Source organism: Corapipo altera, unplaced genomic scaffold (assembly GCF_003945725.1).
Source record: "Corapipo altera isolate COAL_440 unplaced genomic scaffold, ASM394572v1 48b, whole genome shotgun sequence".
Taxonomy (NCBI): domain Eukaryota; kingdom Metazoa; phylum Chordata; class Aves; order Passeriformes; family Pipridae; genus Corapipo; species Corapipo altera.
The window spans coordinates 15,687,433-15,705,435 of NW_020884884.1; the positions used below are offsets into that span (position 1 = coordinate 15,687,433).

General features: G+C 37.6%; 1 protein-coding gene across 4 annotated transcripts in view; it reads left to right on the plus strand.

Annotated features, from left to right (window-relative positions):
• Nucleotides 1-17,667, plus strand: part of RMDN2 (regulator of microtubule dynamics 2) — a 45,256-nt gene extending 27,589 nt beyond the window's left edge. For 3 of the 4 annotated variants that reach the window (XM_027641533.1, XM_027641532.1, XM_027641531.1), the window contains exons 8-12: nt 4,686-4,784; nt 6,524-6,577; nt 6,666-6,746; nt 7,114-7,201; nt 16,516-17,667. In XM_027641533.1, coding sequence (XP_027497334.1) covers nt 4,686-4,784; nt 6,524-6,577; nt 6,666-6,746; nt 7,114-7,191 — 312 coding nt within the window. In that variant the 3' untranslated portion in view covers nt 7,192-7,201; nt 16,516-17,667. The remainder of the gene's footprint in view (nt 1-4,685; nt 4,785-6,523; nt 6,578-6,665; nt 6,747-7,113; nt 7,202-16,515) is intronic. The other variant, XM_027641534.1, reaches the window with a different exon arrangement.
• Nucleotides 17,668-18,003: the final 336 nt, after the last annotated feature.

The following is an 18,003-nucleotide window of genomic DNA, read 5'->3' on the forward strand; positions in this document are numbered from 1 at the left end:
TACATCAGAGAACAATAGATCCAGTTCCTTTGTATGCTCTGTAAGTCTGCTTCCCCTACTGGAAAGTGAAAAGCCCAATTCAAGTTGGATAAATACCTAAATGCCTGTGCAGACTGTCCTGGTTTTTCAGTTGGCAAGAAAGAGAATATTTGTTTTGGAAGCCAGTATTTTAAAACTGGTGTCCTGTTACTTAATTTCTTCCAGAAGTCAAAACATTGCGAAATTATTTAATACAATTTTAAATTAATATATTATAATGAAAAAGAAAAAGAAACTCTCTGGGATATTTAATTAGGTGTCATTAATATTTTACTGAAGCTGGATCAATGAGGTGATTTTCCTTTATGGAAGATAATTGTGTAATATGTCTTCAGTGAGCTATTAGCAAGGAAGCATTGGAGGAGGGTATTGTATAGGGCTGAAAGTCAATCTTGGATGACTTTTTAATCCAAATGGATTAGTTTTCTCAGTACAAACATCCTGAATTTGAAAAGAACTGTTACTGGATAGGGTTTGTGTCTCATAAAAAACAAATAGAATACAAAACCCCAGCCAGTGTTCCATTGTATATATGTACTTCTCAAATCATATATATATATGATTTTTGATGATCTTAGGCTAAGGAAGAGAAAGGGATGTTAGGAAATCCATTTTCCCAGTATTTAAGGGAGAACCATGTTTCTGCGTTGGTCTTCAGAGAAACAAGAGGCCTGATAGGAGAGAGCTAAATATGACCTTCATGTTCAGCTGCAGTTTAACTCTGCGGCTACCTTTCTTCCATCTCTAGTAGTGATGGAGGTTTAGGTAGAATAAGTGGATGACTGCTTGTTCTTTGACAGATCTATGGGAGAGGTTGGTTGAGACAAGCATCTCTGTTTGCTTTGGGATACTGAAGAGTGGCCTCCTCTCCTTGGCAGAGGCCAGGCTATCATTATGACCCACTCCTCTGCAGTCCTAAGGAAGTTCAGGACTTGGCTGATGGTCCCTCAGGCCCTTTTTTCTCGTTCTTGATTGAGTGGGACTAACTCTTTGTATGGCAGCTGGGTAGCAATGAGTGACCCAATACATTAAAACCTGATATTCTGTGGAAACACAGTGTTCCTGTGAATTTTCAGGCTGCTGGCAGGACTGACATCAGGGTTTAGGAGACCAAAAAACTAAAACCCACTTAACATTTGGAAATCATCTGTAGGGCAAAGGCAATCTTCATTCTTTAATTTTTTTGTTGTTGTAGCTATTACATGCTGCAGTAGCTGTTTTTCTTATTACTTTCTGCTGTCTTTTACCACTTTTGGAACATGCATTAAAGTGAAATCATGGTTCCGCTGTAGTTGATGACAGTTACACTCTTTTTATACTTGATTTTGTATGGACCTCCAGATATACTTTGCACTATTGGAGTAACCTTTACTGTAGAAGTCAAATTTGCGCTACACTAGAGCATGCTGAGCAGGGTTTCTGTTCCCTGTGCTTGCTCACACACAGAGAATGCTTAATAAAGTTAGTTGGTATAGTAGGAATTGTTTCCATTTCACTGAAGGTGGCGTAAGATTTACTCTAATAAAGTTATTTCAAATTAAAGACTGTGCTTATGTGCACTGAGGGGAAGGGTATAATTTCCTGTTCATCATTATTGCTTTGGGACACAGTTCTGTGTATTGCATAAAACAGGTTCTTTTCCATTTTTCCCAGCTCAGTATAGCAGGGTGCAGACAGATTCAGACAGGGTACACTTAAGCTGTTCTGATGGGATTCACCTCACCTGTCTTCAGCAACCCACAAAATACAATTGTCTGCACTCCTTTTGCAGTTGAAGGAAAAAAAGAAGAGAAAAAGAGGAGCGTTCATCCTAAGCTAATGTAGGAGAATAGGAATTGCCTAATGGAATTGCCTCTGTCTGTATTGATCATGCAAGGAAGCTGAACAACTTGCATGAACTAGGCACTTCATTTATGGATGGCTAGAGTTAGCTGCAATGAATACATCAAGCTACTGGCATATCAGTCTCACCGCTCAAAACATTAGAGAACTCTCAGACTATCTCTGAAATAGTTACAAAGTGTAATGGTGGAGAGAGCACACAGAAAGAAAGAAAACTCACTGTTGTCACGGAATCATAGAACCATGAAGGTTGGAAAAGACCGTTAACCAAACACTGCCATGTTCACCATTAAACCGTGCCCCAAGAGCCACATCCACACATCTTTGGACACATCCAGGGATAGCCATTATACCACTTCCCTGAGCAGCCTGTTCCAATGCCTGACTATTCTTTCAGTGAAGAGATTTTTCCTAATATCCAGTCTAAACCTGCCCTGGTGCAACTTGAGGCCCTTTGCTCTGGTCCCATCACTTGTTACCTGGGAGAAGAGAGTGACCTCCACCTCCCTACAACCTCTTTTCAGTGCAAGTGGTTTTCTGTGAAATGTGCTTACATGCATTTCACTTTTAACATTGTTTTATCTTGGTGAGATTTGTAAAATAAAAATGGCCAAGTGCATGTATGTTTGGGCTTTTTAAAAGTTTGAATAGGGCAAAGCAGCACCCATGCCAGACAAAATAAAGACTAAAACCTCAGTAAATCAGTTCTGATTAAATCTCGTAAGAAAATAAAACAACTGCCAGGAAGAACTTGTGTTTTCAATAGCTAATTATAACTCCACATGGAAAAACTGCAATTTTGTTTCCTCACTGTTGCATAACAGCAGACATGAGTATGGTAATTGTATCTGTGTATCTCCGGGGTGTTGTGTGGTCTTGCAGAGAACAGTGTAAGCATATCCATTCCCTTTATTTTTTTCTCCTCTCTTCCTCACTCTGTAAGCTACTTCTATATTGATGTGATGGACCTAGAAATATAAAAAGCCCCTTTCTCTTCCAAAAGAAGAAAGAACACTGCATCAGGAGATTAGCATGAAGAAAACAGCACTTTTGCAAAAATGCTTTTAATGACTCTTGCAGAATATGTCCTAGAAACTATATAACGGTAAGGGAAATGAAATGTGGAAAGAAATTATATACATAGCTACAATTTGAAGTTTTAAGGCAGTATGCTGAAGTTTGTAACACAGTGTGAAAGCACTGCAGATGTAAATACCTTGTTGCTTCAGTGAGTAAGAACTCTAGGATTGCTGGAGAGCTTTTGTAAAAAATACTTTATTTCCTTAGAAGAAGCTTGAAGTTGGGACATGTGAGAGAGAATGAAAGCAAAAGCTTTATTTTCTTAATGTTGTTTCTCCAAGCAGTGTTGCTCTTATCCAGCTAGAGACATTGGGACCAGATTAGAAAACATGGTTCTATGAATTTTCCTGTTGCATGCTGACCTGTATTTCTAGCAATGGTATTTTTAGGGCAGTTTGCAACAAGAAATACATAGAGCTTGGTGTCTGTTCAAAAGAGAAGCATTCTGGGTGATGGCTGTGGATAATTCTGTGTGGGTGGATTCTTATATTTTACAATTATTAACTGACATCTACTGGATAATTGCTGGATTTAGGTGGAGAAGGTAGGGGGAGCAGCAACAGCCCTGCAGATATTGGGAAGCTAGGGAATGAGGCAGGAATAATCTAAAACTATCCAAAACCATTTTAGTTTTTACAGCAGTAGGACCAACTTGACTTCAAGGCTGAACTCTGTTATTTGAGTTGCAGCTCTTTCTGAAAAGAGATGTCCATATGTGACTCGTATTTCATCTCCAGGTCTCTGATGAAAGGCTCTCTTTCTTTTCCTGTATATATCTCTTTTCTGTGTTGCCTCTGCATAGATCAGGCTAGAAAATACAGAACCTTGTTTTTTTCCCATTTTTCAACTCAGTTGTACTCTGTGACAGGAGCCATCAGGGCAGTGGTTCAAATACTTATGGAAAGGAAAAAAGTCCTGATTTTTCTTTACAGATGTGGTAGAAGTGTCCAAAGGAAAGTGGCTTCACTTCTCCATTTAAACAGGCTCTGCTCTTACATTGCATTTCCTAGCAACTCCACCCTTTGTTATAGATGTGAGATGTGTTTTGCCATGTTGGGGTGATGTAGCCAAGTACCTTATGGCAGTAACCAGAGCAGTTTCTGTCAGGTGTATATGTAAGGAAAGAAGTCATGTGCGTTGTGTGGGAATATGACAGTTCCCTAAAGTCCTTTCTCAGCAGTCCATCTTGCCAAAATGAGAAGAGGTCTTAGGCAAGCGTTGTCAGATTTGAAGAGGAAAAAACGAAGCCTATTTTTTAACAGTGGCTGTCACCAGCTTCTGTGTAATAAATGAACTTGTTATACCAGCACCAAAAGCACTTACATTTTTACTGTAGCAACAGCTTTTCATAATGCTGAAAACTTGTCAAGTACATAGACTATCATGCTAAACTTTCTCTTGAAAACCTTAACAAGTTTCAAGCACTATTCCTAGCCTTCAGTTTTAAAAACAGGCAAGGTCTTATGAAACCTAAAATGTAGTTTAAGCTTTTTATATGGGAATAATCTTGTATCAAGGATCCTAGTATTTTGTCATATGTGCATATTTTCCTGTTAACAGAATCCAAAATCCAAAAGACTGCTTGTAGCTGGCAAGTTGGCAGTATAAAGCATTCCTTTACAGGTTCTTTTGCAAAATATGTCATGTAAGTAGTACAGTACTCAAGACAGTATTTACTGTAAAACTGAAGACATCTGACTTTTTAATTTAATTTTTTATTATAGGTAGCTCAGTTGTCTTGGATTGAAAAGAAGGTAGCCACTGCTCTCTTTGGGACTCCACCAACTTCAACAGTAGAAGAAGCACTGCAGAATTTCCTTAAGGTACGTCCTAGCCAACGGTTTTCCTATGTGGCTGTTTACCAGCTGCTGTTTGTGACTCTTGTCAAGAAGTCTGTTGAACAGACTGTGTTCAGTAGCTATAGATCCAGGGCTCTTCTAAACACCACTGAGCTCTCTAATAAAATATTTTTTCTTTTCTGTTTTAAAATTAGTTTGGAGATGACTGGCTAGCACCTTTCTTTTCTTTCTTTTGTTTTGAGGATTCTTCAATTACTTGACATGGTTAATAGTTACTGAATATAATGTGAGATGGATATAGATTAGTTTTATATTCCCTTCAAACAAATTAATCATAGTGATAATTGATGATTTGCCCATTTCTGTAGGAGGGTTAACATGGGCAAGGGAAACTTAAACATTGTGAAGCTTTTCTTTTTCTGATCTGAAGCTTTTTTTTGTTGAATTTCAGTAGAAGTGTTTCTTACTTGTGGAGATGAAATTACCTTTGTAGTGAATTAGAAAAGAAGGCTGTGTCATACACATCCGTGTTCCTGGGCATTCTACTTGAACACACAGTTATAAGAAAACACCACATGAATAAAATAAATCTATCTTTCAATGTCTTCTATAGGAATCAGTTCTACTTCTGGAGCTGAAAAGCGTACAAGTTTTTCACTTGACTGAATTCAAAGCATAAACTTCCATCCTTACAATGACTTTCAGAAAGTTTCTCAAAGGATTGGACAGGCATATTTTGGTCACTTTCAGCAGTGCTTGTTTTCTCTGTTCTTAGTCTATTCAAAGAAGGAATGGTCTTCTGAATTTTGGACGGTACAATACATTGCCATCTTCCCAGTTTAAGAGATTTTATCTTTAAGGTCACATTCCAAAAGTGGTAGGAATAATTTGAAACATTTACTTTAGCTTCAGGGCATTTTGTGGTGGGCTGCAGAGTGACTGTGGTTTTAAGTCATCTTCTGCAACAAAAATTAAATTACTGTCTAAAAGACAACTGTTTGGGTTTCTTTTTCAATTGCTTGATTCTACACGGTTGTGGTGAAAGCAGCATTGCTTTGGTCCAAGGATTACAGCTACTATAAATTTCACTGATGTAACTTTTCTCTCCAGAAGCTGTTTGTTGATTAAAACTGCTTCTTGGCTAGTAGATAGTTGGCAAGGCTTTTACTCATCTTGCAAGCTTCTATGTCCTTGGTGTGTTTTAAAAGGAAGACATTCTTGAACTTTTTTAACAACCTGAACTTTTCAGAAGGTGGTAGTGTGAAAAGAAATGTGTACCCAGAACTAGATGATACGGGTCTGTGGAAGAGAAATAATTGTAAAGTTGATTAACCCAGTTTGTTACTTGTTATGCAAAGTGTGAATGGTTGGTTGCTTTCTAATTTCTTTGACAAGGAAATAATTATTAATAATCTAGAGAGAGCAGTGTCATTCAAAAAAGTGCATGTGTCTGATAGATCTTGTACAGAATGACCTGATGTCTTTACAGAGCACTTGGGAGAGAGGAAAGCAAGGAGTACAGAACATTTTTATGTGTTCAATGTCAGCATCTATTGTGCCTGGTCTAGGGTTTGAGTTTAGGGTTTTCTTGTTTTCTTGATTTTTTTTTTTGAATTGCTAAACAGATTGCATTACACACAGTAGGGATGATTCTGTCTGATGTTTGAGGAAGTGTAGTGCATTACTAAAAATGTTATGCAGACCACATAAATCCCATCACACAAGTTTTAAGTCTATTTTCTTTCCTGTTTTTTATTATCTAGGCAGAAGAAATGCATCCAGGATATTCCAAATGCAATTATGTGTATTTGGCAAAGGTAACCAAGTTCTTTTAAAAATAATGATTTGTAGACTCTGGTATTCCTACAGTGGTCTGATTGGAAACAAAATGTTTTTTCTTCTCAGTGCTATAAAGATCTTGGCCAGAAAAACAATGCACTGAAGTACTGTGATTCTGCGCTGTCAGTTCTCTCAGTTACTAATGAGGTGGGTATTGAGAGTGATAACTTATTCCCTTGTGACTGCTCTCTTGTCTTTGGCATCCATTACTGCACTGTCGGTAATAACATAATGTTTCAGTTTTTCCTCTGAATACAGAACCTTCCTTTTTCCTCCACTCTAGGTTGTCTCATTACAGTTGTCTGTATCAACAGCTTTAAAAAAATCTTTGTTTAGGGAACTGTCAGGGACTTGTCTGTATCAGAAACTGAATTGCACTCTTTGTAATTCAACCCACTTCATTAGACCATCTTAAGCACAAGGAGTTGCATGTGTCACTCTATAGCTGTGCTGAAATTTTGCCCCAGACCTACATTTTTCTGAGTTGAAAGAATTCTGGATTTTTGCCCCACAGTCTCTATCTCTGCTCCTGAAAGCCGCGGTTTGTGATTCTTGTCAAGGGCAGTATGTTGACTGCAGCAGAGGAAGATGAGTTATTCAAGGTAACCTTTGTCTTCAGCCACTGTGCAGTTAAGAGGCACAGTTCTTCCAGTTACATCTGCTGGAACATAGGTTGTTCTAAGAGATTATTAGATTCCTCTTTAGGCCCTTCAGAGTGTTTTTATGTATGTGAACACAATATTTCTACCAATATTTGAGAGATTTTAAGTTATTTAATTTCTCAAATATAAACCAAGTCATGGCAAGAAGGTTCACTCTGTCTGATCTCTGAAGCAAGTTCCATAATGACTAACCTATGATTGGAAACATCTTACCATCCTAGAGTGTGACAAGTTCAAACCTGAGCTTTGTCAGCCTAAGGGACCCCCTTTGAGCACAGCAGATGTGGTACAGAGAGAGAGGTGATCTCAGAGAGGAATTGGCCCTATCCCATTAAATTCTTTGAAGTTAAAGACCATTAAATAGCTCTGTAACTTGATTGACAATAAATGCTGTGTGTGGAGCACTAACATGTTTATGTCAAGTGTTCCTGCTGGGAAGAAAGACCACTGCATGCCTCACCAGCCGCTGCTCCTGGGTGGCCTTATTTTTTGGCCCAGGTTATAGTATGTACCAATCATAAATTAAGTAATCATTGCTTACGTTCAGTGTTTCTTTAAATATGTATTGGTACAGATATGACATAAGCAATATTTTAACTCTGCTTTATTATTTACTTACTGTTAAAATATACCTTCAGCTTGCCTATTATGGAACATAGGAAAGACTGCTATAAATTGCCTGTTTAATACCCCATCACATTTCTGAAGTGTTAGCAGACCTGAGAAGGAGGGGTAACCCTGAGGTGAGAGCAGGAATTCAGGAGCAGTCTGAGGGGTAGGTGTATGTATTCTGGCAAGCAATGATGGTAATGAGAGTAAGAATAATATGGGTTTGTGAACAGAAGAAAGAGTGTCAACTGGGCCCCAAAAATCTTTTGTCAGTCTGAAGAAGACAAGATGATTTGACCTCTTCTGTTTTGACTAATTCTATAGATATCACAGATTTGTCTCCTTTATCTTGTTTACTTGTGATGTGTTTTGAGTGAGGTTTAGAAAAAAGAGTCCAGAAAAATATGGCATTAGGACAATAGTAAGTAATTTGATTTAAAAAAACCAACCAAGCAGTCAGCACAGGGTAAAACCAAGTGCACACTGAAAGGAATTACTGTGATATGAAGATCTGGAACACAAAGTCTGCTGATGCTGTTACCTCAGATCCCATCTGAATTCAAGTATTACATGTTGTTTTGGTTATTGTGTTAGAGAAGGACTGTTAGTGATTTTTGGAAAAACATGTTGGAAATGAAGTGGTTTAGGGCTTGGAGCTGTACGTAGAAATAACATTTAGTCAGATTAGTTTAAGGGAGGGAAGAGATTGTAATAAGACTAAGGAGGCATTAGGGAGACAGCAATAAATGGATGCTGATAAAGTGCCTGAATTGACTACAGCCTTGTAGAAGATGAGGTTCGTGGTCTGAAACAAAAACCACAGGTCAACAGCAGTCAGAGGATTTCTTTCAGTTTGCCACAGCACAGGATCTCAAGATTGTCAGCAGCATGGTATGTTGTCAGAGTCATGTGAAACCCATCATTCCCATGTGTAATCATGTGAGTTTTCTCTCTTTCTTCAAGCAGGGAAATTCCTTTATTGTTTTTAAATGTTGGCTCCTATTGAGAAACATGTATTTGTATAAAGGCATAAAATCAGGAGCAGACTGAGAGACAAAGCTGCTGGAAAGGTGCCACATTGAGGAAATGTATAGTATTTCATGATACAAATCATCCTGCAGAAAAATAATCATAGACAGTGGTTTACTTTATATTGCTTCTGAGCATCCACAGTTTCCAGTGACTTCGGGGAACCAGAGGTGCTTGGCACCAGTAAAGTAGCCCATAGCTCATTTTAATCCTCAGGTCAAATTCTCAGCTGCTGTAACTCAGGACACTTCTTTGACCCTTTCCTTAGGATTCATTTTGTGTAACATTTTGAGTTAAGTGATATTATTTTTTACTTGAATGTTGTATCACATCCAAATATCCCTTCTGTGCATCTGTCCTACTACTTACAGAATATGTTTTAGTTCAAGGGGTAAAGGGGCTTCCAAACATAGCTAATTCTTGCTAAAGAAAAAAAAATCAGATGGCCAGTTTCAACCCTTTTATGAGTCTTAAAAAGGTTAGTACAGAAATTGTAAAAGAAGAAGCAAGTTCTGACTGAACGACTCCTGTAAGTCCTGTAAGTTAAGAGTTACAGGATGATTTTTAAAATTAGGACAGGTTTTAAAAATAGTTTGGCACATTTTTAACCTAACAGTCTATGCATTATTTTTATTTTAAAAGGAAATATATGAGTTTTGGTGAAAATTACATCTGAAAAAACAAAACTGGTGTTACAGTGCAACTTAAGAGACCTTTTTCTATCCTCTCTAAACAAAAACTTCCAATGAATCATACAGTTCTTCCTTGGCCATAAATAGTGAAATGGTGCTTCACTGCTGGAGGTGCATGGGACATTAAATTGTCCAGTTTTTCTCTGGTTGCTACCCAGGTGGATAACCTCAGGGTCCTGGGAAATATTTACCCCTTCAGTAAAAGAGATCCTAATGTTCAGGACTGCTGTGAATTATTGTGAAGTGCCTCACAGCTGTTCTGTTCTTCTAGTGGATGTTGTGTTACCCTTACTGAGACACGTTACTTTGTAGTGTGCTCAAAGCCTTGGTGAGTGTGACTACATGAAGGGCTGTTGAAACCAGATGTGATAGACTACTGAGATGGAACAAGATTACTTTTTTTAAATTTGAAGACAAAAATGAAATTTAATTTTAAAAACACGAGTGTCTGTCTTGCATATAGGAAGGCAAAGCACGTGTGCATGTGTGTGTGCGTGGTTAAACACATGGTGCTTTGCTTGTAAGGGGAATAAGACACTAATTTCTTGTTTATAACAAAGATTGTTGGGTACTTTCAAGGCTGGAACTTGAAGAAAATTCAAGTCTCAATGTAGGATTATGAAGTATAATAATCAAGAAATTTTTTCTTGTATCTGGTGACGAGCATGGGTATGAGAGTGAACTCTGTGCTTGTAGGACCAATAAGCTCACCACAAAGGAATTAACAGCTTAGCAGAGAAAGGGGTTAAAATCTCAGGGTTCTGGTCTCTATGACACTTTTTTGAAAATGAATCTATAAAGCAGCAGTTACCTTACAAAAAGTGTAGTCTTGGAAGAGACGAAGACAGCAAAGCAGGAAAAATGCAAAGGAAATCTATTTGTATGGAGAGTTGCTGAGAGTCGTACTTAAAATGCAGATAAAAACTTCCCTGAAGTTTAGACTGTCTTTTACAAAATTATTGGTGATTTAAAACACTCAGTCCTTCCCAGCAAGTACAAATTATGGCAATTCAGACTTGAAATTAACAAGTGAGAGAGATTTAGATGTTACAGAAATTGGTCATTACGGCATTCACTTCTTACAGGTGTAGAATGGCAGGAAGCAGAGACTTGTTAAAGACTCTGCCTTCGGCCTCAGTGACATCTGAAACTCATGTGAAAGAGGAGGTAAATGTAATAATAGGCAGGAACAATGGCTGAATGTTTACACAGGATTGCAGCTGCTGAGGAGAAATCACGCCCATACGATTTTCTTACACTTTTTTTTACATCACCATAATCTCTCTGGTTATTAATTTCATTTTTAATATTGTAGGTAAGGAAAAGAGTAGGAGTTACAGGGGGATGGAAGGGAGGTCAGAGTATAAACTTCAGCACCCATTAGCTGTTCCTATTACAACAGACCATTTGTATATCTGGATTTTCAAGATTTTTCAAGAAATACTACTCTAGCCACCATATGTAGCAGTCCTTGCTGTGATATTTCCAACAGATATCATTTGAAGCTACTGTGGTAAGCTGTCCTTCTAAGAAGTTTTTGAGGAGAAAAAAGTAATTTTCTTTTGCTTTTAAAGTGAAGGGTACAAATTATGACTTTTTTGTGAAAAAACTACCGATTGAAACTATGTGAATAATATGGTTTAACCTTATAAAAATGTTTTTGTTTGCTCATCAAACAGAACGTTTTCTTTTCTCAACATCATCTTCTTAATACAAAAAACCATTCTTTTCAGAGCATACTTGTTGCTTTAGATTTTATGTACATTCGTTTTCCAAATGGCCAGCAAAAGTCGATGGTGTTTCAATTGCAAAATAATGGAAGTGTCAGATTTGTGTTCATTTTAAATTCTTAGCTGTTGTTTTCCTTCTAATACTCTTTGTGGAGTTGAACAAGAATTTTCTGACAGCTATCACCAACCAAAAATAAAATATCTTTTGAATATACTTAAAAAATATTCCTTGATTAGTGGTTTTGTATGCTCTCCATGTGGGTGCTTCAAGCTCAGGGAATGCACTTTTTAAAATCTCATTAGAAAGAGATCAGATTTTAATCTGTAAAATGCTGGGGGAAAATGAGACATTTGATAAAGAGTTGCTAAAAGAATTTGAAACTGCCTGTATTTGCACTTCAAATAATACAGTCTATATTTCTCTACCTTAGTGATTAGACCAATTTTCTATCTACATGTTTTTGAAGCTTTGCCAAAAGGTTTGTTTGCACTGTCTGGTTATTCTTTCTCTCCCTCCAAAAACAATTCCAAAAAGTGATGAAGATATTTTTTGTGGTGTCATAGTTTCATACATAAGGATAAAGTCTATCCTTTTAAATACCAAGCTTATCATATCTGTGATTAAACTGTCTATCACAAAACATTCATTTCAACATCCTATAAAAGGTAACACAGGTTTAGCATAGCTCTTGGTCCAGCAAGACTGATCAGCTGATGATTCCTCAAGGTGCGGAGTGTTATCTCCTCTGCTGGCATGTGGGGCAGGGGCATGATGCAGGAGCAGAGTGGGAGAAATGTTCACAGAGGTGGTGGTGCACTGCAGATTGCAAAAACCTATTTTTAATTTTTGTAGTGTAGCTGGGCCAGGTTATGTCTCTAGGATCTTGAAATATATGGTCTTGGACTCAATATGCAGGGTGAAGGAAAGCCTCGACAGGCATCTTTCTGAAGGGGCTGTACCTTTCTGAAGGGGCATGGTTGTGTTCAAGCTCTTTCAGCAATAACTGTGCAGAAAGAAAAGTTGTAGGTCCCATCATGGTAGGGGCAGCAGCCAGACAGAAAGAGAAGGAGGGGAATGTCTTGAACACCAAAAGCTCCACATTGTGTACAGTAGTTAAAGAAAGCCAGATTATAGGTGAAACTTAGTCTTTTAAATTAGAAAAGAACTAGTGGATAAAAATTTTACATGGCTGTTTATTATTCTAGATTGTATTCTGCTGTTTTCTAATTTTTCAACAGCAGTCCTTGGACTAGCTAAACTGTTTATTCACAGACTTCTGGGTGTTAAAGGGTATTTTTTCCCTCTACTTGAAGTAATTTCCGAAAATGTGTAATTATTATCAGCTACATATTTTAAAGATGTGCTTGCCTTAATCCTAAAGGCCTTGAGAAGTCACAGTTAATCCCCAGAGGCAGATACTAAAAATGTGAAAGAACATAAAATGCCCTAACCTGTGACATACAGCAGTCATATAGAAACTGGCAAGTGGGTGATTGCATTGTGTATCAAAATATCTAAGGGGAAAAAATGGTATTATGCAATTTTTAGTGCCCACTACAGTCACATCATCTGTGAGAGTTGATCATGAACCTGAGAAGGGATAACGTTTAGCTCTGTGTGATTTATATTGTCCACAAGAGCTTTTGCTCTCTAATTGACAATCCTTGTGCATGTGTGGGAGTCTCTTCTGTTACAGTCCAGGATTTCTCCTGGAGCTGCAAGGGAATGATACAGCTGTACCCGAAAGCAGGAGTGTCTCTCAGCACCTCATTGCTGTTACTGCATATCAGAGTACAGCTTTGGACCACCCTTGCAGCTCAGCTCGTTTAATATACCAATCTGCCCCGCTGACTTCAATGAAACCCTACAGGATGCATGTCAGCTTGGGATTTGGCAGTGGTTGCACAGAATTATGTTTTTGTTGGCTGGTGTAACCATTTTGGTTATGGTCATGGGGGTGTATCGTTCTCTGTTGACAGTTGGGACTTTGTCAACAAGTGTACACATGTGCAGTGCCTGGGTTGAGTGTGTTTAGTGCATAAGGAAATAATTGTCAGAGATGTAAAATCATTATCTTTCTGTCTTTGCTTTAATTGCCATTTAATTTTTACATGCACATTTATATGTGTAAGTCTGTGTGTATATGTATTTATCGGTAAATTTTTTTTCAGCAGAAATGAACTGTCAAAATGTGGACTACTTCCAGTTAAGCTAACATTCTCTTTTTCCCACCAGCTCTGTCTTCCTTCTTGCACTTGTTTTCAACTCCCTCTCTTCCCCTGTTCAGTCCCTGGCCTCCCAGGTCTGTTTTTTCATGTGCATATCTCCTGTGAATGATGAAACATAAAAGAAAAGCAACTAAATAGGAAGAAGGAAAAATACAGTCTCTGACCCTGTAATTTGAATACCTTTTGTGTAGCAGTTTGCAGAACATTTTGAACTCCTATTCAACTCTGAAAATGATATAAGTGTTTAATAAATGCAAGCCTTGACAGTAGAAAGTCAAGGTTGAAAATGGCGTATTCAGTCAGTGCTGAACTAAGCCTCAGGGTGAACAAATGCGACTGACGCAAATATATTGCATTCCTCCTACGACTTGCACCTCTTCCTCTGCCTGCCACATTCTAAAGGGAGATCAGAGCCTGCCTGTCTTAAAAATAATTAAAAAAAAAAAAAAGCCAACCTTACTGTTCATTTACAGAAAGCCACAGACCCAGAAATCAACAAGGAAGAGAGCTGGCCAAATAGAGGATTTATGGCTTTGTCTTTCCATTAACAGTCAAGCTTTGGGCATTAATGAAGTTTTCACCCTTAAACCTGGAAACTGGTGCACTGAACAGAATCCTAGCTTCTCTCTCCTTTTAGTGTGACACACCTCTTGGTCTGGAAGGACTCTATTCAAAGGTGACATCATAGTTCCCTTCACTGACCATTCTCAGCCTTATTTTTAATACCATTACTGATTTTTTTCAATGCTTTTGCCATATGAGTTCTTATTGACTGGAAGCTGCTGGCTCAATTAATTCAGCCAGTTAAGTAGTTTGCAACAATAATAATAATTCCTGCTTTTACTGATGTAGTCTTGTTTAGAACTGGCAAACCAGAGGTAGAACGCTTTGCACGTTTGCAGTTTCTTCTCCAGACAGTTCTTAGAACAGTCATGGGTTTGTTCCATTCTTTTTCCTAAGCCCAGAGGAAGATTCAGGGAAGATTGCCCAATACTTTTGAGACCTTTACAACTTTCAAAGCTCATTACCCAATACAATCCTTTGCTTCTAAGCAGAGAGACAATTATACAAAGTTGTTTGAAGATATATTTTTTAAATGCTGTATCCTGCAAAGTGAGTAAAGAATCCCATGAAATGCTAAACATCATTCAGGTATGAGAAAACCTGTATCTTTACAATTTTCAGCTTAGAAAAGAGTCAAAAGAGTAGAACCAGATAAAATTAAACTTTTCCATTTCTTAATACCGTGGGACAATATCTGTCTTTCTACTTTTTTGTTTAATGGAGTTTAGAATCATTTTCACAAGTCGACCACAGTCCGTACAGAAAAGAGTTTATTTTCCCTGAATTAAGCAAGATATTGATACAAATTTAGAGTTTTCCGATTTTTATTGAAAGCAATGGGTTGGTGCTCCAGGCAGCCAGTAGTGACGTGGAGTTTAAGGGGTGCGGAATTCAGCATGACATTTCCTTCTGTTAGAGTTATTTTGGCAAGAGCTTGCTGGCTTTGCAGTGTGTGCCTTTTAAGGCCTCTGATAAATGATTAGGCAGATAGTTTAGCCTATTGTTGCCAGTGGGAGTAAGGCAGTGACTCCAAGAGAAGTGTCCAGCTAATGTATTAATGCCTTAATCCAGACCAATAATATAATGTAGTTTGACATGTCTGGCATATGGTTTCTATCATCTCAATATTCTTCTCTGTTCTTCCATGACATTTTAGACAACTAACCAAAATAAAGAGAAGCAGGAATTTCTTCACCCATAAAATATATTTTAAAATGTCCTGTATTTTGTTCCAGCTCTTTGGTTGATTGGATAATGAAGTGATCCTGAAATTCAGTGATTACTTCATTGACTGTCTACAGTATTTTCTTTCAGAATTGCCTGTGGCATTATCGCTACTGGTCCCTGTGATTGGAAATACTTGCATAAAATCTGTGGTGTGCAGGTACTTTTCACTTGCACTGTTAAGTACCCATGGGTGCATGTGTTGGGTGTTTGGACTCTTACTAGCTTTCAGGTATGAGGTGGTGACTTTTGAGAAATGTGGTTTTAAACCAAGGTGCAGTTTGCAAGCTAAAAGTTTTGCAGTGGTGACTAAAGCGAGTGGATTATATATCCAGAGACATTTAAAAATAGGTAGAATAATGGAGTTTTTGTGCTGTGGTTACATACTTATATGCATGTACCCCTTTCCAAACATACATGGAATAGCTAAAACATATGTCACTAGTTACCTCTGTGGCCTGGGTTTGGTTTAAAGCCCCATGCAAACTGTGCACTTAACACCTTGGCCTAAAAGAAGCCTTTCCCTTCTGCCTCAGGAGGTGCATATAGTGTTGGCTCTGAGCACAGCAGATCACTTCCCTGTTGCTCCCCCGTTGGCTCCACTCTACCCAGAACCCAGTAGCATAGGCAGAGCCCACCAACACTGGAAGATATTGAGAGTGTAGTCAGTCCATGGTGGCTGTTACAGGTAGGTATGGCTGTATGCACTGAAACCACAGTCTAACCTATGTCATTAATTACATTTCCCAATGTTTTCTTCTTAGTTTCATAATAAATTATTCGCAAACATCACAGAAATATGTTTAGAAAAAACTACACACAGTTGGGTTGCCAGATTACGTCAGGTATAAGGGAAGGCAATACTTTATGCAAAGTACACCAGTAAAAGTTACATCCCAAGCTGAAAAGCTTACTGGTCTGCTGAGAAGGCTGTTTGTGGGCTAACATTTTAAGTGCTTTAACAGAGCTGTAAAGGGAGGGCTGCCACCTGGCTCTTGTTTTCACTTTATTTTTGTATTCACTGATAAATTAACTTACTATGCAGTCTTTATATTTTGTGGCTGTTGCAGTTTTGTGTTATGTCTGTTGTGAGTAAAGAAATGTGGATAGGCAAGTATTAGGCGAATGAAGGGATTTATCCTATCTAAGTTGATGCATGATTGTCTGTTTCTTTCAGGATAAAGAGGCCCAGAAAGACTTAGAGGCTTTACTTCTCACTCTGAAGCTCTGATACCACGTACTTTTTAACTCTTAATGCTGTAACAAAATTGCAAAACTAAAATGAGAATCTACAGGGGCTGGAAACTGCAAGTGAATTTCAGCTACGTCAATGGGAAAACAGTCATTGATTTTGGTTGGCATGGATCATGGCCTTTAAGCATTTGGTGATTATGATATGAAAATAATACACTGATTTTTGATTATTTATAATCTTGTTCTGAAGTGTAATTTTAGATTGCTGACGCTGTGAGTCTGATTCTCTGAGCATGAAGTCCACTGCTGGCAATGGACATACTGGGGGTTAGAATGCAAAATGCATAAATCTCGCTCTTTGAAAATTAATCAACTAGTAGGTGATGCCAGCATAGAACTGTGTGTAGCATAAACAAACAATGTTTCTATAGTAAATTATATTTATATCAACCAATTTACACAGATGTGTACAGAAGAAAATCATGAATATTTATGTTTACACATTTCTCTACTCTTATAAAATTATAATCTTGTTGAAGTTAAAGAAAGCTGTTGCCTCCACAAGACTCTTTTTACTTTAAACCTACTGTTCATTTTACATTGAAATGGGAAAATTTTATAAATTAAATATTAAAGCTTTAATTTATTTGTAACATCAAGTACAATATTAAAGATCAGACCAATGAAATTACGTGGTTTAGATTAATATATGTGACATTTAATGGATTAGTGTCAGGACTTCCATCAAGTTTGTGAATTCTGGCTCTTTCTCTTTGAAGAGTTGCCTTGTGTGGTGGCATCAGTGTGTCTTTGGAAAACCTAGTCCAACGTGTGTCCATCATTAGCCTTTTATATCATTTATGTAACATAACCTGTACGTAAAAATAGACTACTTAAAGACCTACTACTTCTGTCTGAGTGTGTAGGACAGCAGTGCTTGCAATAAAATGTAACAGCTGGGGAAAGAATTTCCATTCACCACTGGACTGATCCAGAATTCACCAAAGTCTGTAAAAGAATAAAAGCCAATTTTCATTGGCTTTTAATTCAGGATCTTAATTTAGATGCAGGGAATGTATCTGGAATAAGTATGCATTTCTGTTAAAGGAAATAAAATTGGATAAGGACAACTACATATTCCTGCGATCTATTTGATGTGTAAGATAACATGGTTTATGGCAAAAACAGGGAGATCTTCACAAATTGCAATATGCATTTTAATTGTTTTTAATGTTTATTCTGTGGAAAAATAGTTTCTATACATCTTTCTCATTCAAGAATGCTTTTATTTTAATACACAATTTCAGAGAGAAGGGGAAATACCATGAAAGATAAATCCTATCAAACAGTTTCTTCTGTGACAAAATGTTTTGATTAGCACAGAATAATTGACTTGTGAACGTAGAAGCTGGAAAAGTGACACAAAAGACTTTACCAAAGGGGCTTTTGGTAAAGTCTGCTTTTGACGTTT